The sequence below is a fragment of the Pleurodeles waltl genome, chromosome 11 (assembly GCF_031143425.1).
Source record: "Pleurodeles waltl isolate 20211129_DDA chromosome 11, aPleWal1.hap1.20221129, whole genome shotgun sequence".
In the NCBI taxonomy this organism is placed as follows: Eukaryota; Metazoa; Chordata; class Amphibia; order Caudata; family Salamandridae; genus Pleurodeles; species Pleurodeles waltl.
This window is the reverse complement of record NC_090450.1, coordinates 522810149-522833700: the sequence shown is the minus strand read 5'-3', so window position 1 is coordinate 522833700 and position 23552 is coordinate 522810149. Positions and strand designations below refer to the sequence as shown.

The 23552-nt window shown below is 45.7% G+C and overlaps 1 protein-coding gene across 1 annotated transcript in view; it reads right to left on the bottom strand.

The window, feature by feature from the left end:
• SLC9A9 (solute carrier family 9 member A9) overlaps positions 1 to 23552 on the bottom strand; it is a 2563562-nt gene that overhangs the window by 1632452 nt on the left and 907558 nt on the right. The window contains exon 8 of the mRNA XM_069213904.1: positions 19092 to 19197. Within this exon, the coding sequence (XP_069070005.1) occupies positions 19092 to 19197 (106 nt within the window). The remainder of the gene's footprint in view (positions 1 to 19091; positions 19198 to 23552) is intronic.

Here is a 23552-nt window from a genome sequence, read left to right as displayed (position 1 = left end):
CTTACCCGCAAGAATGCATACCACATACATTTGAAAGCATTTTTTACTTATCTAAGCTGTCAGCTAGGGTCATATTCCAGCGAATTGTACTCAATTTTTTATTACACAAATAGTGAATATTCTTATTCACTATATGTGTAATAATTTTTTTTACAGAAAATCAGGAAAGTGGAACCCCAACCAACGTCCATTAGGATGCGCTACCCCTGTCAGGGGTTGCAAAGGAAGTGCTGGGGACACAAGGGAGCAAGCCAGGGGTCGCAGCCCCTGACGACCGCTTAATGACGTCCATGCAACCATGGATTAGCTTTAGAGGGTTGATAAGAGGGATAATGGCAGTCTACGTTAAAGTGCCTGATAAACTAACCAATACAATACAATAAGAAACAAAGTAATGCAATGTCAATCTGTTCAAGTAAAGATATAACATATATAAACTGAAATACAATTAATAATGAAAAAGCTGGTATCAGTTCAAAGGTTGCAAGAAAATATAACAGCTATAAAACCTTTAATGCAAACTGACTTACACCCAAAATTAAATTAAAAACAATTACATTGAACAATGTCACCATGCTATAAGGCATTGCCTGAAACTAGAATTGATGAAAAAAAAGTAATCAATAGCAAAAATGGTACATTAAAAATTAATGTATATGCTATTTGTACTGAGAGGTTGATGTATATAAATTGTTAGCTGATTCTTGAATGTGTTGCCTTAAAATTAAAAATGTTTTTTTTTTTTTAAATGAATGGATGACTAACAACAATAGAATTATCACTTGTGAAAAACAATGGTAAAAGGATTACATCCCCAATGTCTTAAATCTAGGCATGGCTTCCTCTAAGCTATAATGTGGACCATAAAGGCCTTATTCTTATTGCAGCAGGAGTACCAAGCAATCGGAGTGTTTGAACCTGATCAGTGTATTCCAAGTTGTGTAGTAATTTTGCACACCCACCTTTTTTCCCCATGCATATTCATTCCTTCAGGTATTAGACTGAGGGATTTGTGGAAAGCTCAAAACGAGAAAAGCCCTATGGTTTTCCAAAGCGAATAAATCAAAACTGCATGTTATCTCTCATTCCCAACACTAAATCAAGAGGTAAAAGTTCAAAGTGAGATTTCACTACTTTCTCGACAGCACTATTCAGAATAGGGATTAAGATGATGGATTAAGGGCCTTCGTTAAAGCTGTCTGTGTTGTGGGTATCATGAGCAGTGGACATTTGAGAACTTGTGTTGTACTACACGACGGGGTTATCCAGTTGGACTTTTCTTACTCATACTATTACGGGCTCATAAATCTTCAGCAGGCCCAAGCAGGACCTTATATTGTGGAGCCATTGCCCTCTGAGTACATAGGAGCTCCTCCTTCTCTTCCCACCTTCTGCCTCACTGAGGCCATTGGGTGAGGACCCGGGTGATAACAGGGGTCCATGGGGCCCTGGATACAGGAGCCCGGCCCCAGAAGTGTTGGATGGCCAAGAGTTCCGGTTTGGATTGTTTTTCTCCTCCCTGGCCCCTCATTATTTCTCACCTGGCTTTTGACTGCTCATCAACCTGCACTAAGAAGGCTGGTTGAGGCCAGAGCAGACAGTGGCACAGCCTGGACTTGCATTATTGGCAGTGATACCTTACAGAATTCGAAAGAATGGCAACGCAATGTTACTATTAGACACCTGGGGCAAGATGACGAATCTGGAGGTGAAGACTGCTCTGGTTGCTCAACATTCTGCATGAAAAATTGGCCACATCTGAGACGAAATCCAGAATGGATATTTTCACAACCTCCACCTCTGAGGCCCCGGCCAAATAGACCCTGGAAACACCTCTCACCAACCCCCAGACTCCACAGACTCTGGCACAAGTTTGCAGGCCATTCGGAAAACTGGGACAGCATTAGAGACCAAGAGCAGGGAGATGTGCATCAATGTCTCCCTACTGCACCAAGATTTGAGCAACACAGTGTAAAGACTCTCCAGAGCAGAAGAACATATATCAGAATTACACAACACTATACACAAACTTATACTGAGATGATGTGACAGAAAGCCATGTCCCATAATTTGGAGGCACAGGAAGAAGATGCTGAAGACCATGTCAGACGGAGTGACCTATGATTTATAGGATTCCCCAAGGGGTCATAGGACTCATCTCGGGAGAGCTTCCTAGAATGCTGGATCATGCAACTGGATCCCACAGAGCATGCTTTTGACATGCTGTATTATGGAGAGTGCCCACAGAACTCTTACAGCAAGACTGCCACCAGAGACCCCTCCATGCCCTATGATCACTACCGTGCTGAATTTTAAGGGCAGAGATGTGATCCTTAGGACAGTTTGCCACACAGCGACACTAATGTTTCAATCTTGTAAAATGATGACCTTCTCAGACTATCAAGGAGAAGTTCAGTGGCAGCGTCAATCCTTAGTAAAGAAGAAACTGCAAAAGCTATGTGCCCTGAACCTGCAGTACATACTCCTGTTCTCATACATAACTCTACAACCTTGCTCTTTGAGCCCTAGAGACGGCCTGAGAATGGGCAACTGTGCAACTGCCACTAAAGCCCAACTGCTTGCCAGATTAGGGAGCCAAGCGCCTCTGAGAGGAAGCAGGGAAAGGCAACAGAATGCTTTACGTCCTTGGAAAGGATCCAGGCCGGACTGAAGCTGAAGAAAGGCAATTGGGCCCGACTAGGAATGAAGGGGCTGAAAGTGCTGAAGTGACCTTGAATGCTGGTGGGGCAGGCCTCGGGTGAGGGTGGAGGGAGTGGCGCTCATTGGAATCCAGTCAAGGGCACATTATGCCAGTGTTGGAAAATGGGTTATTGGTAGGGCAGGTAGGTACCTACACCTAGCAACAAGCCACTAACCTCCACATAGGTACAGTTAGGTCTCAGTAAATTAATTCCAGCTCTACCCTTGGTAGCTTGGCATCGAGCGTCAAGGCTTAACTTAGGAGACAAAGGGCCTGATTCTAACTTTGGAGGACGGTGTTAAACCGTCCCAAAAGTGGCGGATATACCACCTACCGTATTACGAGTTCCATAGGATATAATGGACTCGTAATACGGTAGGTGGTATATCCGCCACTTTTGGGACGGTTTAACACCGTCCTCCAAAGTTAGAATCAGGCCCAAAGTGTAAAGCATTCAAATATCACAAAACAGTAATTAAATAAAACACAGGAAACAGTTTAAAAATCCAAAACCAATTTATAAAAATAGCTTCTATTTTTATCTTTAAAATGACACAGAAACGATTAAAAACGGTTCAGGGGAACCGGAGATATGAATTTTTAAAGTATTATTATTTTCTAGCGCTTAGAAACAAAAAGCGCCATTCGGGTCATCTGGTTGCACCTCGACCGGGGCAAAGTCAAACTTTCAGGCCGACCGCGATGGAGCCCTGCTCGGCTACAGGTCGCGGGAGGCCTCGGTTAAAAAGTTACCTTCTGACTTAGTCTTTATTTTGAAGTTTTTCTTCACCGGGACGAACCTGCCAGTTGAATCCGACCTCCTGGAGCCCTTGTCCGGATACGCGATGTGGGTTTCCTCGGTGGAGACTTTTACCTTCGGACTTAGTCGTTTTTTCGAGATGAAAATCCTTCGACCGGGGTAAACCTGGATCTTGATCCGACGTCCATGGAGCCCTTCTCGGATACGATGGCTGGGAGGTCCCGGTCAACTTTTTACGTTCGGACTTAGTCTCTTTTTTGGATGTTTTTCTTTACCGGGACGAACCACGAAGTCAGGCCGGGTCGCGGTTGAGGCAAGCCGGCTAGAATTTCCGCGGCGGGTCGGTCCCTCTCTGGAGCTTTTTTCCCAAAATTCTCAAATCTTTTCCAAACTTCTGGGGCTTCACCCAGATGTTCTTTTAAGGTTCTTTTGGGGTCCACGGCTCACCCCAAGGGTCCAGAAGTTCTGTGATGGTCCTTGGGGGGTGCGGACTTCAACTCCCAGAATGCACCTGGCGCAAACTCCTTTTTGGCCACTGGACAGTGGTCAGCTGGTCGCTTTCTTCAGGAGTTGGTGCAGGGGACTCTGGTTAGCAATTTTAGACCTGTAGCAAACAGGGAGTCCCTCCTTGAACCAGTTGAAGCCAGGCAAAGTCCTTCTTGTGGTGAAGCCCAAGTGTGCAGCTGGTGCAGTCCTTCTGAGTGCAGGGTCCAGGTGCAGGCCAGGGGTCCAGCAGGGCAGTCCTTCTTCTTCTTTAGTTCCTTTCTTGTTGAATTCTGGAGGGGATCTGAGGCGTGGGTGCAGGTCTGCCAGTTTTATCCTTGCTCCTGGGTGAAAAGCAGGGGGGCCCTGGTTCTCCAATCAGGGACAGGGTCGTCCCCCTGTGATGACCACTTCCTGGGAAGTGTGGCAAAAATCCATCCCAGAAGGCAACAGTCTCTAAAAATCCAACATGGATGAATCTGATTTTTGGAGGTTACATCTGGCTGAGCCCACCCACTGGTGTGGCTAAAAATCATAAACACACCCCTCTCCTGCCCTCTCCTAATCTAATCAAGGGGGCACCTAGCTGTCTGGGGTTGCAGGATGTGGGGGTGTTGCTGGGTGCTGCAAATGTCCTTCTCTGCCTTTGAAGACCAGTTTGGCAGCCCTCCCCCTTCCTGCCTCACCATCTGCTGAGGGGAGATTCTCTCCCCCAAGCACATTCCTTTGTGTGAAGTCAGGCCACTTCACACCTCATCAAGGTAGCCTGGCAGAAGCTGCTGCAGGCTGGCCAATCAGAGCACAGCAGCAAAAACAATGCAGAGCTGAAATTGGCAACTTTTTAGGTAAAGTCTAAACTTTTTACCTGGACTAGTTATATTAAATCCAACAACTGGAAGTTGTGGGATTTATTATAACAATCAATTTGATACCAAATTCTTGGTATGTAACATTTAAGGAGACTTTAAAATTTAAAATAAAGTCTGCCCATTCTAGCCTATGAAGGCCATTTACTTCAATGAGGGAAAAACGAATTTGGCTGTTTTTACCTCACCAGGGCTTATAAACCTATTTTTATAAAGTCCCTGCTTATAGTTACATGGCACCCAGCCCTAGGGGCACATAGGGCACACCTTAGGGGTGACTTATATGTAAAAATAAGGTAGTTTAAGACTTTGGAAGTACCTTTAATTCCAAAGTCGAATTTGCATATAACTTTATTTTATAAGCAGCCAGCAAGGCAGGCTTGCTTTTAAAATGACACTGGGCACCTCAGCAATGCACCTAGGTGTGCACCACCTATGCTGTGGTCCCTAAACCTACATGCCCTACCATATACTAGGGACTTATAGGTAGGTTAACTTAGCCAATTATAATTAGCCTAATTTGCATATCCATTTTACACAGAGCACAGGCCCTGGGACTAGTTAGCAGTACCCAGGGCACCAATAGAGTCAGGAAAACACCATCATAAAGTGGAAAATGGGGGCAAAAAGTTATGGGGCCTCTGCAATCAGCCCTAGTTTCTCACACAACCCCCCCCCCCCAGCCCACACGCCCAGGAGACTCAGCCCAACCCTGGGAGAGTCTTCCTGGCTTGTTAGGCGAGGAAGACAGTGAAGAAAACTGGCTGTCCCTTTGCAGGGCCTACTCTGCCTTATATCCTCCTGTCAGGGTCACTCCCTCTGGGTAGTGAAGCCATCCCAACAGTAAAAGGACCCAACTCAAACTGAAACTTCCCTCTAGGGGGGGTTTCCTCCTCTCTCTCTGTCAACTTGGGTAGTGAGGTGCCCACCTCCCCTACTCCTAACTTTGCTAGGGCAACACCTAGCTTACCCAAAGAGGTCACTCAACACTTGAGCAACCCCACCATGACCAACAGGGTCAGGGGGCCTACTTTGCTATTGGCCTTGGGGTCTGCCTCCCAGGCCAAGTACAGTGCTGCCAGGAAGGCTAGCACCCAGCAGAGGCTACTGACAGCTGTCAGTACCCAGAACCACACCCTAAGCTCTCCACTGACAGGTGGCTGAGCTGCTTTAGGGGCAATTTTGGGGTCCTGGCACCCCTCTTGCTGTCTAGAGTGGGGGGCTACCACCTCCTGTGGCAGACACCCTCCTTCCACTCTCCCTTCTGTCAGTGCAGGGGCAACACCTTGCATCTGGACAGCTGCCTGACTACTCAGGACTTCCTTGGGGTCAGGTGAGGCCTCACCAGTGCCAACTCTGGGCTCCCCCCCTACTGGGGCAGAAGGCCTTTGGCTCCCTGGAACTCTCTTTAAGAGTGGCCTACCCTTCCTTTTCTTCTTTCCTTTTCTTGGGGACCCCTGTCTCCTAACTGTAGGGACTGACTCCCCAGGACTTTGGGTTGGGGGGGCGCCCTGGGCGACCACCCCATCTGTGACCAGACTCACCTCTGGGAGGTCATTGCCCAGGATACAATCTAGGGGAAGGTCAGCACTGACTACCACCCTAATCCAGTCAAGGATACCCTCCCTCTCTAGGGGCACTATGGCTACAGGTTTGGAGGTGACCTCCCCTGTGGCTATCCTGACTTTCTTTGTCTTTCCTGGGACATACATGTTTGGGGTCACTAACCGGTCACTCACTATAGTGTGACTGGCACCGGTGTCTCTCAGGCCAGTGGTAGGGATCCCATTCACTTGAATGTGGTGGAAGTGCCTACTCCCACCCTCAGGGATCACCAGCTTACCATCTGGTCCTGTCTCCCAGCTAAATGCTAGGAGGACTTCATCATCTGAGGAATCCTCCTCTATGGCTACACTGGACAGCCCAGTGCTAACCACCTTCCTTGGACAGGCTGCATCTCCTCTGAAGTGACCTGTCTGCTGACAGTCAAAGCAAGCCCTACTGTCCAAGAGTTTTTTTAACCCTGGGTCTCCCTGTCTCTGCTTGTCAGAGTGGGAGTGGGATTTACTCTCCTCCTTCTTAGGGTTCTGGGGTACAGAGGGAGTCTCTGTGGTGGGCTTACCACCTCCCTCCTTAGGTTTTTGGGGACCTGTCCCCCCCTTCTTGGAGTCTCCCCCATGGGACTTGACAACCACCCTGGTTCTCAACCACTCATCAGCTGCCTCCCCTAGCTCTCTAGGGTTGGTCTGCTTAGAGTCCACTAGATGCTGGCGTAACCTTTCTTGGATACAATTGGTCAAGATGTGCTCTCTCATGATCAGATTGTATAACCCCTCATAAGTATCTACTTTGTTACCAATAATCCAGCCCTCTAGTGCCTTTAGTGAAATGTCCACAAAGTCAACCCAAGACTGGGTACTGACCTTCTGGGTGTCCCTGAACTTCATTCTATATTGCTCTGGGGTCAGACCAAACTTCTTGGCTAAGCACCTCTTCATACTAGGGTATGAATCTGCCTCCTCCCCCCTTAAGGTCAGAAGCCTATCCCTCCCTGAGTTGGGGACCAACTCCCACAAAAGGGAACCCCAGTATTGAGGCCTAACCCTTCTCATTTGGAGTGCCCTCTCAAAGGCCCCCAGCCACTTATCTATGTCATCCCCCTCCACACAAGCAGGAACTACCCCCTTGGGTAATCTGGGGCAAACTCCCCCACCCATGGACACCTCAGCTTCTTTATCGCTGCTTCCATCTCTTTTTTCTTTGTATTCCCACTTTTTCTTTTCTAGGGCCAGCTTCTCTGCTTCCAAAGCTATGTATGCTAGCTGGGCCTCCAGCTCTCTTTCTCTGATGGATGGGTTCTCTCCTCCTGAAAGGACCCCCTTCCCACCACTAGCTTTGGGCCTGCCCCTAGTGACTGTATCTACTGAGGACCGTTCTTCCTCTTCCTCACTTAGGCTCGGATGCCTTCCCTCCCCTGAGTGGTTAGAGTTAGCATCTTCCCCTTTTTCTTCTCCCTCTGGAGCTTCCTCTGTGCCTAGCTCTTGGGCCTCAGCCCATGCTGTCAGGGATTTAATCAGGATTTGCTTCCTGAGATCAGTGGTTGCAGGCAACCCTCTTTCAAGACATAACCCCCTAAGCTGGACTACTGTCAGTGTGGGTAGGCTAGCCAGATCAAGCTCCATGGTTCCCTAGTTTTGTGTCAACAAAAACTTTTTGCAAAAATTGGAAACAAGAATTTAGAAAAATTACAAAAATTCAATATTTGAAATTAATCCAAATTAAAAATTAAAAACAATTTTTGCACTAGGACAATTTAAAGGATTTTTAATTTGTTTTACCCAAAACTGTAACGTGATATTGAACACAAGTACAGGATCCCGTCGCTGCTTCCAATTATGTTGGAAAATGGGTTATTGGTAGGGCAGGTAGGTACCTACACCTAGCAACAAGCCACTAACCTCCACATAGGTACAGTTAGGTCTCAGTAAATTAATCCCAGCTCTACCCTTGGTAGCTTGGCATCGAGCGTCAAGGCTTAACTTAGGAGACAAAGGCCCTCATTCTGACCTTGGCGGGCGGCGGAGGCCGCCCGCCAAAGTCCCGCCGTCAGGTTACCGTTCCGCGGTCGAAAGACCGCGGCGGTAATTCTGACTTTCCCGCTGGGCTGGCGGGCGGTCGCCTTCAGACCGCCAGCCAGCCCAGCGGGAAAGAGGCTTCCACGAGGAAGCCGGCTCGGAATCGAGCCGGCGGAGTGGAAGCTGTGCGACGGGTGCAGTTGCACCCGTCGCGTATTTCACTGTCTGCACAGCAGACAGTGAAATACATGTAGGGGCCCTCTTACGGGGGCCCCTGCAATGCCCATGCCAGTGGCATGGGCACTGCAGGGGCCCCCAGGGGCCCCGCGACCCCCCCTACCGCCATCCGGATCTCGGCGGTCCGACCGCCGGGATCTGGATGGCGGTAGGGGGGGTCGGAATCCCCGCGGCGGTGCAGCAAGCTGCGCCGCCGCGGAGGATTCAATGGGGCCGCGGTACACTGGCGGGACCCCGCCAGTGGTGCCGGTCCGACCGCGGCTTTACCGCCGTGGTCGGAATCCCCATTGGAGCACCGCCGGCCTGTCGGCGGTGCTCCCGCGGTCCTCCGCCCTGGCGGTCAAAGACCGCCAGGGTCAGAATGACCACCAAAGTGTAAAGCATTCAAATATCACAAAACAGTAATTAAATAAAACACAGGAAACAGTTTAAAAATCCAAAACCAATTTATAAAAATAGCTTATATTTTTATCTTTAAAATGACCCAAAAACGATTAAAATCGGTTCAGGGGAACCGGAGATATGAATTTTTAAAGTATTATTATTTTCTAGCGCTTAGAAACAAAAAGCGCCATTCGGGTCATCTGGTTGCACCTCGACCGGGGCAAAGTCAAACTTTCAGGCCGACCGCGATGGAGCCCTGCTCGGCTACAGGTCGCGGGAGGCCTCGGTTAAAAAGTTACCTTCTGACTTAGTCTTTATTTTGAAGTTTTTCTTCACCGGGACGAACCTGCCAGTTGAATCCGACCTCCTGGAGCCCTTGTCCGGATACGCGATGTGGGTTTCCTCGGTGGAGACTTTTACCTTCGGACTTAGTCGTTTTTTCGAGATGAAAATCCTTCGACCGGGGTAAACCTGGATCTTGATCCGACGTCCATGGAGCCCTTCTCGGATACGATGGCTGGGAGGTCCCGGTCAACTTTTTACGTTCGGACTTAGTCTCTTTTTTGGATGTTTTTCTTTACCGGGACGAACCACGAAGTCAGGCCGGGTCGCGGTTGAGGCAAGCCGGCTAGAATTTCCGCGGCGGGTCAGTCCCTCTCTGGAGCTTTTTTCCAAAAATTCTCAAATCTTTTCCAAACTTCTGGGGCTTCACCCAGATGTTCTTTTAAGGTTCTTTTGGGGTCCACAGCTCACCCCAAGGGTCCAGACGTTCTGTGATGGTCCTTGGGGGGTGCGGACGTCAACTCCCAGAATGCACCTGGCGCAAACTCCTTTTTGGCCACTGGACAGTGGTCAGCTGGTCGCTTTCTTCAGGAGTTGGTGCAGGGGACTCTGGTTAGCAATTTTTCACCTGTAGCAAACAGGGAGTCCCTCCTTGAACCAGTTGAAGCCAGGCAAAGTCCTTCTTGTGGTGAAGCCCAAGTGTGCAGCTGGTGCAGTCCTTCTGAGTGCAGGGTCCAGGTGCAGGCCAGGGGTCCAGCAGGGCAGTCCTTCTTCTTCTTTAGTTCCTTTCTTGTTGAATTCTGGAGGGGATCTGAGGCGTGGGTGCAGGTCTGCCAGTTTTATCCTTGCTCCTGGGTGAAAAGCAGGGGGGCCCTGGTTCTCCAATCAGGGACAGGGTCGTCCCCCTGTGATGACCACTTCCTGGGAAGTGTGGCAAAAATCCATCCCAGAAGGCAACAGTCTCTAAAAATCCAACATGGATGAATCTGATTTTTGGAGGTTACATCTGGCTGAGCCCACCCACTGGTGTGGCTAAAAATCATGAACACACCCCTCTCCTGCCCTCTCCTAATCTAATCAAGGGGGCACCTAGCTGTCTGGGGTTGCAGGATGTGGGGGTGTTGCTGGGTGCTGCAAATGTCCTTCTCTGCCTTTGAAGACCAGTTTGGCAGCCCTCCCCCTTCCTGCCTCACCATCTGCTGAGGGGAGATTCTCTCCCCCAAGCACATTCCTTTGTGTGAAGTCAGGCCACTTCACACCTCATCAAGGTAGCCTGGCAGAAGCTGCTGCAGGCTGGCCAATCAGAGCACAGCAGCAAAAACAATGCAGAGCTGAAATTGGCAACTTTTTAGGTAAAGTCTAAACTTTTTACCTGGACTAGTTATATTAAATCCAACAACTGGAAGTTGTGGGATTTATTATAACAATCAATTTGATACCAAATTCTTGGTATGTAACATTTAAGGAGACTTTAAAATTTAAAATAAAGTCTGCCCATTCTAGCCTATGAAGGCCATTTACTTCAATGAGGGAAAAACGACTTTGGCTGTTTTTACCTCACCAGGGCTTATAAACCTATTTTTATAAAGTCCCTGCTTATAGTTACATGGCACCCAGCCCTAGGGGCACATAGGGCACACCTTAGGGGTGACTTATATGTAAAAATAAGGTAATTTAAGACTTTGGAAGTACCTTTAATTCCAAAGTCGAATTTGCATATAACTTTAATTTAAAAGCAGCCAGCAAGGCAGGCTTGCTTTTAAAATGACACTGGGCACCTCAGCAATGCACCTAGGTGTGCACCACCTATGCTGTGGTCCCTAAACCTACATGCCCTACCATATACTAGGGACTTATAGGTAGGTTAACTTAGCCAATTATAATTAGCCTAATTTGCATATCCATTTTACACAGAGCACAGGCCCTGGGACTGGTTAGCAGTACCCAGGGCACCATCAGAGTCAGGAAAACACCAGCATAAAGTGGAAAATGGGGGCAAAAAGTTATGGGGCCTCTGCAATCAGCCCTAGTTTCTCACAGCCAGCAACACACAATGCTGTCTTATCAACTGCCTGGGGGGGCTTCAGTAATGTAAATGTGTAACCTCACAGGTTTTAGTTTTGTTTATTTGTACTGGTGAGTTAATGGGGTGACAAATACTTCTAGGGTGGAAGTGTGAGGTGTGAGGTGATGAGGAGTTGGGGGGATGTTGGGCCCAATTGGCCTGGGGTTCCTACAGTACCAATTATGAGCAGCCACACAGTACCTACTCCCAGTTACAGAATGATACCCTGTTTGATTGGGTGACAAGCTTGGGACTGTGCCATATGTGGTGTCCCTTGAACTCAACAGCCAGTCGGAAAAAACTCACACTCCTGCTGCCCGTGAATCCAACTCTAACATTGATTTCTTTTTCAGTCTCTCTATGGATCTCCAAAAGATGAAAGAGGTCTCTGTATCCCTGAACCGCACTGGTCATGCTCAGTTTTGGGACACGTGAAAGGATTCGGGCCCCTATGGCGGTCAAACACCTGGCACCTGCTGAACAAGCAAAGCAAGCGCTACCTGAAAGAAGCCTTGAAGAGCTAGCCCTTTATCTCAAAAAGGGTCCAGTAGACTCCCCGGAGCTCCTGTGGACATCTGGAATCTCATATATAAGGTCTTATTTGAAGGTGAGCGAGGTGGAGAAATAGGAACAAATACTCAACGGATGAGCAAGCCCAGCACTAGCTAGCACTCCATAGGGCAACCCTGTGGCAAGTGAGCCTAGATGAGGCTAAGCATTCCTGGTTCTCTTCCTATAGGAGGGTATATGAGTGAGGAGATAAATGGGCAATGTACTATATTGGTTAGCAACTCACTACTCTGCTTCTATAATTATCCAGAGAATTACTGACACCTGGGGAGGAGGGCAGCATTTCGGAGCCCACCACCATTGCTGCTGTCTGTGCGGATTTCTACCAATCTCTCTATGAGAAAGGAGAGAAACCACAGATGGAGTCCAAGATGTCTGTCAATGCAGACTCTCCACTACTGGGCCTCTCTCCATTCAATAGGGCAGAGGTGGACCAACCCATTACACTGAAGGAACTGAATGAGGCTCACTTGGCCTGGAGAGCAGCACTGCACTGGATGGGATGGGACTGTAGGCCCATCAAGAAAACTCCACTTTGGCAAGGAGTGGACAGCACAGTTGGAAGATTTCCATAAATGGGATCTTATAGTTATCTCACAACTATCGGCTGTCATTCGGGGGCCAACTATGAAAGCCTTCGAGGAGCTTCAGGCAGATTTTCACCTCTACGCTTTTCATTTTTATAAATACTTTCAGCGTTGCCACACACTTTTGCCAGACTGCAATGGTCTGGTGCATCGCTTGGACTATGGGAACGCTCTGTACGCCGGCATCACCATCAAGCTGCAGAGGAAACTTCAACGAATCCAGAACGCTGCCGCACGACTCATCCTGAACATACCCCACCACCACCACATCTCCGGACACCTGAAGAAACTTCACTGGCTACCAGTCAACAAGAGGATCACCTTCAGACTCCTCACCCACGCACACAAAGCCCTGCACAACCTCGGACCAAAACTCATCAACCACTGCGTCTCCTTCTACACTCCTCCGCGCACCCTACGCTCGACCGGACAAGCCCTGGCAGCCGTACCCCGAATCCGCAAAGCCACCGCCGGAGGAAGATCCTTTTCTTTCCTGGCAGCGAAGACCTGGAACTCTCTTCCCAGCCATCTTCGCGCCATACAGGACCACCTCTCCTTCAGAAGGCAGCTCAAGACCTGGCTCTTCGAGCACTGACCCCCCCTCCCCCCCCCCCAGCGCCTTGAGACCCTTACGGGTGAGTAGCGCGCTTTATAAATGTGATTGATCTCCCCAAATAAAACCTACTATAGGCCACAGTCCTCATGGGCACTCTTTGAAAGGGAGGCATCTCTCACACATACAGAACTGTAGTCATCAAGTCCCAGATCTATTTGCTCCTTTACAGAAGTGGTGGGAAGGATGGGTAGGCCAGTTGGATAAGGATGGCTGGAGGGATGCAAAAATGGCCACACAGACTCTGGCCATATCCTCCCGTCTGACAGTGATTCAATTGAAGTACCTTCACCTTGTTTACTGATGGTCATTAATTCATTAGCATTTCCAAGCATGCCCTTCCTCAAGACGTTTTCAGTGCATGTAGAAGAACAGAGATTCCTTTCACACGATCTGGACCTGTCCAATAACTACATGTTACTGGGGGATATTTTCAACACACTCTCACAGGTGCTGTGGGGTTTATTTGTGTCAGGGATTGTGTTATTTTGAGTTCTCAATAGCTTTGTACCTTTTTTTGTTCTTCTATAAATTGATAGAGTGTTGAGTGGCTTCTCCCAATTGCTCCTTGGAACAAATTGTGCCACATTCTATACCACTGTTGGTTTTTGCTTCTAAAGACCGTGTACTGTTATGTATGTGACCTGAGCAGTGCAGTCATCTAACCCAAGTGTCTTCCAAACAGGGAAGTAGTAGTGATAGTTTTTGCCAATTTATTTGGGAGAAATGTGACAGTATGAGTAAACTATATTGTTGTGTCACTTCTGCAGTTGGCACATAGGTGAGGGCTATTATTTGTTTTATTTCAAATGTGAATTGTGCATTTGCATAATAGTCTATGCTAAGGGCTGAGCTCTAGATGCACCACCATAAATATGGGTTAACAATGATAATAACAGCCTTGTATGGACATCAGTGGATAGACTTTTATTATTTAGTATTTAGTATGGCTTGCTCAAAGTTTATAATTATTTTTTGGTGGTAACAGGTATTCAATTTTCTTTGATTTTTGTGGCAATCCTTGATAAGTTGACATTTTTAGAGAGCGACATATAAACTATGGTGATGTTAGTTATGTGACATTAGCCATGAAAGATATAAATTTGCTTGAATGGTGGAGGACATGATTTTTAAGTCCCATTCATGATCAAGGTTGTGCTTTTGTTGAGGGCCATTAGGTTATTAGAAATATGAAAAATACTTTTTCATTATTTTGATTGTCATATAGGATGATGTCTTGGCTAATATAGGTTACTCTTAAGTGGTCAGGGATTTTTTTATCTATTGGAACACTCTTCGGGTCTTTGTTGTTTGGCTCCTCTTTGTGTTCTGCCTATAACTGTTTAGAGGTTGCTATTGCAGGTACGTGTTCTGTTGCATCCTCAGGAAGATAAGGTAATATGTCTTTTAAAATAGTCGCTGTAAGGGTAGAGGAGCTCAAACTGGCTTCCCGTAGATTTTTTAATTACATTTTAAGATGTTCCTCTCTAATGCAGCCTGAGTGGTTGTGTTCTCTTACATACTATATCATGTAGTGTACTGTGGTTGCACTGCACTAACAGCCACTGGAGTAAAATTTATTTACATATCAAATGTCTTTTTTTCATTAGTGCTACTTTATTTGTAGTATAGGTATCATCCATGTAATTTAAAAGGGTATTCTTTTTGGGATGTTATTTATGTGGCAGTTTCTGACATTGTGGTATCTGTGGACTGTAATAATTTTGAAAAATATATTGGATTCTATGGTAGTAATGATGACAGTAATAACAATAATGTTTCTCTAAAACAACAACAACCATCATCATCATCATTATTAGATACACGTTCAACATTTCACATTGTGTACTTAGATTTTAACTTTTCTTCTCATTTTGGTCCAGTTGGTTGTAGATGTTCTGAAATATTTTTTTATTTTTTTCTAGTACATTTTTGCTTTTCGTTTGTTCTTGTTTAGATACGTGAAGAAAATATGTTTTGTTTTAATCATTTCATACTTTGTTTTATTCCTCTTACATATTTTTAATGATTACTTACTCTTAATGTATTAATGTTTGGAATTTTAAGTTAGAAATAATTTTTTTTTTCTGCATTTTGTCTGTTATGCTTCCATTTCTTCGTGCCTTTTCTGTTGACTTTTGGGCTTTTTTCTTTTTTCTCAACAGTGTGTATTCATTTCTTCAGTCTTTTTATCTGTATTGCCGATATAGCAAAAATGAAAAAGACATTAGCTATGGGGTTTTATTTGTTTTAAATTCATTTGAAGTGCTGATTTATTTTAATCATCATATTTTATTATTTTATATGTACCCACTTTTTGTTGTAGAGATTGAAATGCTTTTCTTCTGCCTCGATGAAGTTGTTCCCTGTGGTTTTTACTCCGACAGAGTAATGTTCTTCTGCTATTGGGAAGTTTGGTTAATTTTTGTGTTATTCTGTTTATGCTCTTTCTTCATTAGAAGTTTGTTTCTATTTGTTAACTGTTTTAATTTAAATTTGATTTGCTAAACATTTGGTTAGGTCTTGATTTTTTGCTTTTATTCATATATGGAAGATGCTTATTAATATTTTTTATATGGTTGCTTACATATGTATTTTTTATTTATTTATTTTATTTGATGGGTATATAATTATTGAATATTATATTTTATTTATCCTTGGTGTTATATTTAGCAATACTTTTGATGTTGATGCTGAGGTTGTGGTTCATTTACTTTATTGTACTGTTGATATTGTTTTTCTATTTTTGTGTTCAATATTGTTTTTATTACCTCAATATTTATCATCAATATTTATCGTCAATATTTTTGTTCTCAATAGTCTTGTATTTTGAATAGAGGTTTACGAAAGTTGATATTAGTGTTTTCAATATTTTTATGTCAGTATTTTTGTATTGCAATATTTTTGTGTTCAATATTATGTCATATAACCCATTTTAGAATAGTGCATACTGGGACTGAAGCTTGTTGAGCATGTCTCCAACCCCAGCAGAGACTAAAAACAAAGGGGCACATTTATAAGCACCTAGCGCTGCCTTAATGCTGCCAAAATGTAATTTGTTGATGCTAAGGTGGCGTTAAGGGGCTTTGCAGCTGCAACATATTTACAAAGTGGTTCAATGCTTACATTGCACCACTTTGCCACCCCTTGCACCACATTATGCCTGGGTCAGACATAATGTATGCAAGGGGGGTTTTCTGGCGCAGGAAGGCCCGAAAAAATGGTGCAGTGAGCAGGCGTTAAAATGACACACCAATTTTAATCAATGGGCCTCCCTGTGCATTTTTGACACTAGTGTAGCAAAGCTCCACAACAGCATCAAAAATCTTGACACTATAGTGCTAATGACCGCCATGGTGCACCGTATTGTAAATATGGTGCAAACATGGTGGCCCTAGGTCCCATTAGGGGGATGCAAGAAAAGTGGTGAATCTTCTATGATGCGACACTTTCTAGTAAATATGCCCCAAAGTTTGAAAAAGTAAACAACCTGATGACTTTTACCAGAGCAGATGGGGTTACTCAATATTTGTATTTCACCGCTTTATTTTTGTGATAAGTATTTTTGTTATCTTCATGCTCACCTTTATTGCTCAGTAAGTATTCAGTAAGCTACTTCATTACTTACAATCTGCCCCATTACTTCTACTGTGATCACAGTGCCCAGTAGACATGTGTTTTGAGGATCTGCAGTGCCCAGCTCTGACAACTCTTTCAATCTCATGTCACCTCAGCACAGGTAAACTGTAATGGGACAGACTACCCTGTGGAACTGGCCATCCCCAACAAAAGTGTTAACCCAGATGCCTTCTGTTCCTGATAGCTAACTTCTTGTTGCTGAGTTGCCATCATTCAAATTCCATTTGGCAACAGCTTAGTGGACCAGCATTGTGTACAATTCAATTAAGTACCCAATTTCGATGATAACATTGTGCTCCTTTTGAAAACCCTTGAAAATCGTGCTACATTTACAAATCCATTGTATTTTTTATTTATTTACAAATGTTTGTTCAATTAACAAGTTGTTGTTGGATCTAAATACAGAAAATCTAAAAACTCAAACCAATAAGCACATTAAAATGTTACAAACTTTTCCACATACAATCATGTTTAGCAATGATCTTATCATTAAACAGTACCTACATGATTTGCCATTAGTGAACGTAATAATTTCTCTTAGCAGCACCTTCCTTTTGAGATCGTATCCCCTTCAAAACAGGTTCTTGAACGTTATAATACAATGGGCTGGTCCACATAATATGATGGGGAGTTTCCACAGCACCAGTCTCAAAGTGACATAGATTCCTTGTATTCATTTTCAGCCCAACCCAAATACCAGTGACCACCCTCAGGTTTAAGTGACCCATATTTAAGGGTAAGAATTGCCGTACCAAGTGATTATTTTCATAAAGCATGCACTTTTGCAAGGGACAAGCTGGGCATAAAATTAATCATGGTAGATACTCATTTGGATAGAGCCTCAAAATCCTTGTTGTATGCTACCTTTTTCATTTCAGATTTTACCAGTAATAGATTTGTCAGGAAATGGCCTTTCAAGGTCTGCCACATGGTCTTCATTGAGCTTTCTACTAACAGCAAACTCTTCCTGAAGTTCCCTTCTTACACAGGCACCACAAAAGTCCAAGATATGTTGCTTTGAACCACACTTTCCTAAAGAACCTGGTAAAACCAAGAGTCGTAGTTTACAAAACTGGTTCTTCAGCTTTAAAGTCACCACATGATAAGACACCCAATGTTAGTTTTTAGAGATCATTAAAGTAGCCAAAACGTTCAGGTTTGAATTCTGATTCATGTAGTGCTACCCATCATGGGTGCAGGTGGGAGCCAGCTCTATTACTTTGCTGCCACCCGGGTTTTTTGTGCAGACCTCCCATGACCTGGCCCACCCCAGGACGCTTGCATTTAAGAAGGACTGCGTTTCTTTTTTAAATTTTAGCAGTGGATCCTCCTCGGATCCACAGAACCATTTAAAAAAACTGTGTTTTTTGGCCCAAGGGTTGGGGGTCCTTCTGGGACCTCAGGGTAGCCGTATCCTGCCCCTGCTATAAATTTATCTTCCACTTGTTTCAGGGCGCAGGGACTAAGTCCCTGAGTCCTAAAATGGCTGCAGCAGATCTTTTTTAATGTTGTGGCAGACAATCAGATCATTATCTTTGATCTGTCTGGTCAGCGGATCCTTCGTTGTGTGAAATATACATACATTATAAACCTTAATTTCTACAAAACTACTGAACAGACCTTACACCAAATCACAAAAAATACACTTTCTGGGCAAAGTTCTAGCTTTTTTCCAAATGTGGTGTAATTCCATTCAACTGTTTTGGATGCACCTGTGCCTAATTTTCGGATAGAAAGTCACATTGGGAAACATGTTTTTGGACTCCCCCCAGCACCCCACCCCCCTCGAATTTTCCAATTCACCGCTTGACGGCTCACCCCCAAAACCTTCCAGGAAAGAGCTGACAAGGAAGAGAGGTTTTTTTTAGCAAGTTTTGTGAAGATTCAACAAGAGGTGCCACAGTTATTCAAACCAAAAAAACAGTTTCCTATGGAAATGTGATCCTACCTGTAACTACCTGTACCTACCCAATATGTATAAAGACAGTAAATAAACAAGCATACATATGTCCAGAATGTCAGCATGCTGAATCAAAAATGTATGCTTCATAAGACCACCAAGTGAGTAAAGTAATCACTTTCAAGACAGACCTTTACTGTACTTTGCAAACTAAGTCACACACAAACAGAAAACAGTACATTTCTTCTTCTGAATGTTAAATTATATTAGTTCTTCTGTTATACTTATGGTTCCCACACGATTTTAAAGGTCCTTATAAATGGTTTTGTTTATAGCAGCTCTCCTGGATTATCTTAGCCTAACCTTCTGCCACATCACACACACAAACACACAACACCTTTAACTGTGTGGTATAGGTTTGATACTAACCTGTAAGTCCAGCTGCTTCCGCTGAGAGAAATGCGCTCCAAGACAGGAGAAAGAACAGTCCCGTTTCCAGCATAGGGTGCTCACAAAGCTTTGTAAATTTAGTCAAGTGAAGAAAAGCAAGCTAAGGAAAATAAGTGCTGTATTTTAGGTACACCAGGTAGAAAATAATTATTAGTAAAATGAGATTTGAAACTTCTCTAAAGTTTTAACCAGTTTAATAAAATGCATTCTTGCCTACTGACTTTGTAATAAAACGCTATTTTCAAAGATACACTTTATGAGCATTTGTAGGAGGCTGGACTGGCTTGTAGTGAGTACCAAGGGGTACTTGCACCTTGCACCAGGCCCAGTTATCCCTTATTAGTGTATAGGGTGTCTAGCAGCTTAGGCTGATAGATAATGGTAGCTTAGCAGAGCAGCTTAGGCTGAACTAGGAGACGTGTGAAGCTACTACAGTACCACTTAGTGTCATATGCACAATATCATAAGAAAACACAATACACAGTTATACTAAAAATAAAGGTACTTTATTTTTATGACAATATGCCAAAGTATCTTAGAGTGTACCCTCAGTGAGAGGATAGGAAATATACACAAGATATATATACACAATAGCAAAAATATGCAGTATAGTCTTAGAAAACAGTGCAAACAATGTATAGTTACAATAGGATGCAATGGGGAAACATAGGGATAGGGGCAACACAAACCATATACTCCAAAAGTGGAATGCGAACCACGAATGGACCCCAAACCTATGTGACCTTGTAGAGGGTCGCTGGGACTATTAGAAAATAGTGAGAGTTAGAAAAATAACCCTCCCCAAGACCCTGAAAAGTGAGTGCAAAGTGCACTAAAGTTCCCCTAAGGACAAAGTAGTCGTGTTAGAGGAATAATGCAGGAAAGACACAAACCAGCAATGCAACAACTGTGGATTTCCAATCTAGGGTACCTGTGGAACAAGGGGACCAAGTCCAAAAGTCACAAGCAAGTCGGAGATGGGCAGATGCCCAGGAAATGCCAGCTGCGGGTGCAAAGAAGCTTCGACTGGACAGAAGAAGCTGGGGTTTCTGCAGGAACGAAAAGAGCTAGAGACTTCCCCTTTGGTGGACGGATCCCTCTCGCCTTGGAGAAGCGTGCAGAAGTGTTTTCCCGCCGGAAGGACGCCAACAAGCCTTGCTAGTTGCAAATCGTGCGTTTGGCGTTTTTGGACGCTGCTGGGGCCCAGGAGGGACCAGGAGGTCGCAAATTGGACCTGAAGAGAGAAGGGACGTCGAGCAAGACAAAGAGCCCTCACTGAAGCAGGTAGCACCCAGAGAAGTGCCAGAAACAGGCACTACGAGGATGCGTGAAACAGTGCTCGCTGAAGTTGCACAAAGGAGTCCCACGTCGCCGGAGACCAACTTAGAAAGTCGTGCAATGCAGGTTAGAGTGCCGTGGACCCAGGCTTGGCTGTGCACAAAGGATTTCCGCCGGAAGTGCACAGGGGCCGGAGTAGCTGCAAAGTCGCGGTTCCCAGCAATGCAGCCCAGCGAGGTGAGGCAAGGACTTACCTCCACCAAACTTGGGCTGAAGAGTCACTGGACTGTGGGGGTCACTTGGACAGAGTCGCTGGATTCGAGGGACCTCGCTCGTTGTGCTGAGAGGAGACCCAAGGGACCGGTAATGCAGCTTTTTGGTGCCTGCGGTTGCAGGGGGAAGATTCCGTCGACCCACGGGAGATTTCTTCGGAGCTTCTGGTGCAGAGAGGAGGCAGACTACCCCCACAGCATGCACAAGCAGGAAAACAGTCGAGAAGGCGGCAGGATCAGCGTTACAGAGTTGCAGTAGTCGTCTTTGCTACTATGTTGCAGGTTTGCAGGCTTCCAGCGCGGTCAGCAGTCGATTCCTTATCAGAAGGTGAAGAGAGAGATGCAGAGGAACTCGGCTGAGCTCATGCATTCGTTATCTGAAGTTTCCCCAGAGACAGAGACCCTAAATAGCCAGAAAAGAGGGTTTGGCTACTTAGGAGAGAGGATAGGCTACTAACACCTGAAGGAGCCTATCAGCAGGAGTCTCTGACGTCACCTGGTGGCACTGGCCACTCAGAGCAGTCCAGTGTGCCAGCAGCACCTCTGTTTCCAAGATGGCAGAGGTCTGGAGCACACTGGAGGAGCTCTGGACACCTCCCAGGGGAGGTGCAGGTCAGGGGAGTGGTCACTCCCCTTTCCTTTGTCCAGTTTCGCGCCAGAGCAGGGCTAAGGGGTCCCCTGAACCGGTGTAGACTGGCTTATGCAGAATTGGGCACCTCTGTGCCCAACAAAGCATTTCCAGAGGCTGGGGGAGGCTACTCCTCCCCTGCCTTCACACCATTTTCCAAAGGGAGAGGGTGTCACACCCTCTCTCAGAGGAAGTTCTTTGTTCTGCCATCCTGGGCCAGGCCTGGCTGGACCCCAGGAGGGCAGATGCCTGTCTGAGGGGTTGGCAGCAGCAGCAGCTGCAGTGAAACCCCAGGAAGGGCAGTTTGGCAGTACCAGGGTCTGTGCTACAGACCACTGGGATCATGGGATTGTGCCAACTATGCCAGGATGGCATAGAGGGGGCAATTCCATGATCATAGACATGTTACATGGCCATATTCGGAGTTACCATTGTGAAGCTACATATAGGTAGTGACCTATATGTAGTGCACGCGTGTAATGGTGTCCCCGCACTCACAAAGTTCAGGGAATTGGCTCTGAACAATGTGGGGGCACCTTGGCTAGTGCCAGGGTGCCCTCACACGAAGTAACTTTGCACCTAACCTTTACCAGGTAAAGGTTAGACATATAGGTGACTTATAAGTTACTTAAGTGCAGTGTAAAATGGCTGTGAAATAACGTGGACGTTATTTCACTCAGGCTGCAGTGGCCGGCCTGTGTAAGAATTGTCAGAGCTCCCTATGGGTGGCAAAAGAAATGCTGCAGCCCATAGGGATCTCCTGGAACCCCAATACCCTGGGTACCTCAGTACCATATACTAGGGAATTATAAGGGTGTTCCAGTAAGCCAATGTAAATTGGTAAAATTGGTCACTAGCCTGTTAGTGACAATTTGAAAGTAATGAGAGAGCATAACCACTGAGGTTCTGGTTAGCAGAGCCTCAGTGAGACAGTTAGGCACCACACAGGGAACATATACATGCACACCTATGAGCCCTGGGGCCCTGTGTGACAGGGTCCCAGTGACACATACATATAGGCCACAAACCTATGAGCACTGGGGTCCTGACCAGCAGGATCCCAGTGACACATAACAAACATACTGAAAACATAGTGTTTTCACTATGAGCACCGAGGCCTGGCTATCAGGATCCCAGTGAGACAGTGAAAACAGTGACAAACACCCTGACATACACTCACAAACAGGCCAAAAGTGGGGGTAACAAGGCTAGAAAGAGGCTACCTTCTCACACAACCCCCCCCCAAACGAAGGACAATAAGGCTAACCTTGGCCAGTTGAGACTTTATTGTCTAAGTGGTGATAAGTAGAGAGTAGCTCTGCAATAGACTGGTTACTCCCTTTATCATCCACTATATGGTTACTTCCCTGTGGGGATGTAAACCACCCTGTTTGAAGTTTTTTAGCTAACCAACAATGTGAAGATGTATTTTCAGAGTTTCTATCAGTAAGTTTTAGTTTAGAGCAGTGGGAATTATCCACTGAACCTATTTGTAATGACGGAAATGCCAGACAGGGATGCTGTCTCAGTAAAGCCATAGCTGGGCAAAAACTTTGTCCATTTGGCTGGAAGAGAGAACAGGGATGCTGTTTCTCTTGAGTTGGAGCAGGGCAGGGATGCTGTCCTATGAGCTCCACACTAGGGCAGGGATGCTGTCCTAAGTGTTGTGAGGCAGTACAGGGTTTCTGCACTAAAGTTTCTCTGGGAGGGTTGGAGGGATGCTCCATGTTAACTAAAATGGTGCTCTTTTTGTCACCAATGTTGGTTATCCCACAGAGAGGTACTTCTACCTCAGGGAGTCCAGCTATGCCAGCTGATGATTCCCTTGGAACAGGTGCCACCCCAGGAGAGGTTTCTCCCACCACAGGAATGGTATCCTGAATGGTAGGGTGGTTAGGGGATACTGTGATACCCTTTTTACCTGTTGATGGAGAGGGATCCTGAGTTTTCAGGCCTTCTCTCCTTTGCTTTTTCATTTCAGTAGAAATGAGAGGGAACAATTCCTCAGGGATGCCCAGCATGGCTGCATGGGCATAAAACTCTACATCAGCCCAACCTGAGGCCTCAAGGTCATTACCTAAGAGACAGTCTACAGGTAAGCTAGGTGATACCACCACCTGCTTAGGGCCAGTAACTCCACCCCACCTAAACTGAATTATAGCTAAGGGAAGAAACTTAGTGGAGTTATGGACATCAATAATCTTATACTGTTGTCCAATGATGTGTTGTTCAGGAGCCACAAGGTTTTCAGTCACCAAAGTG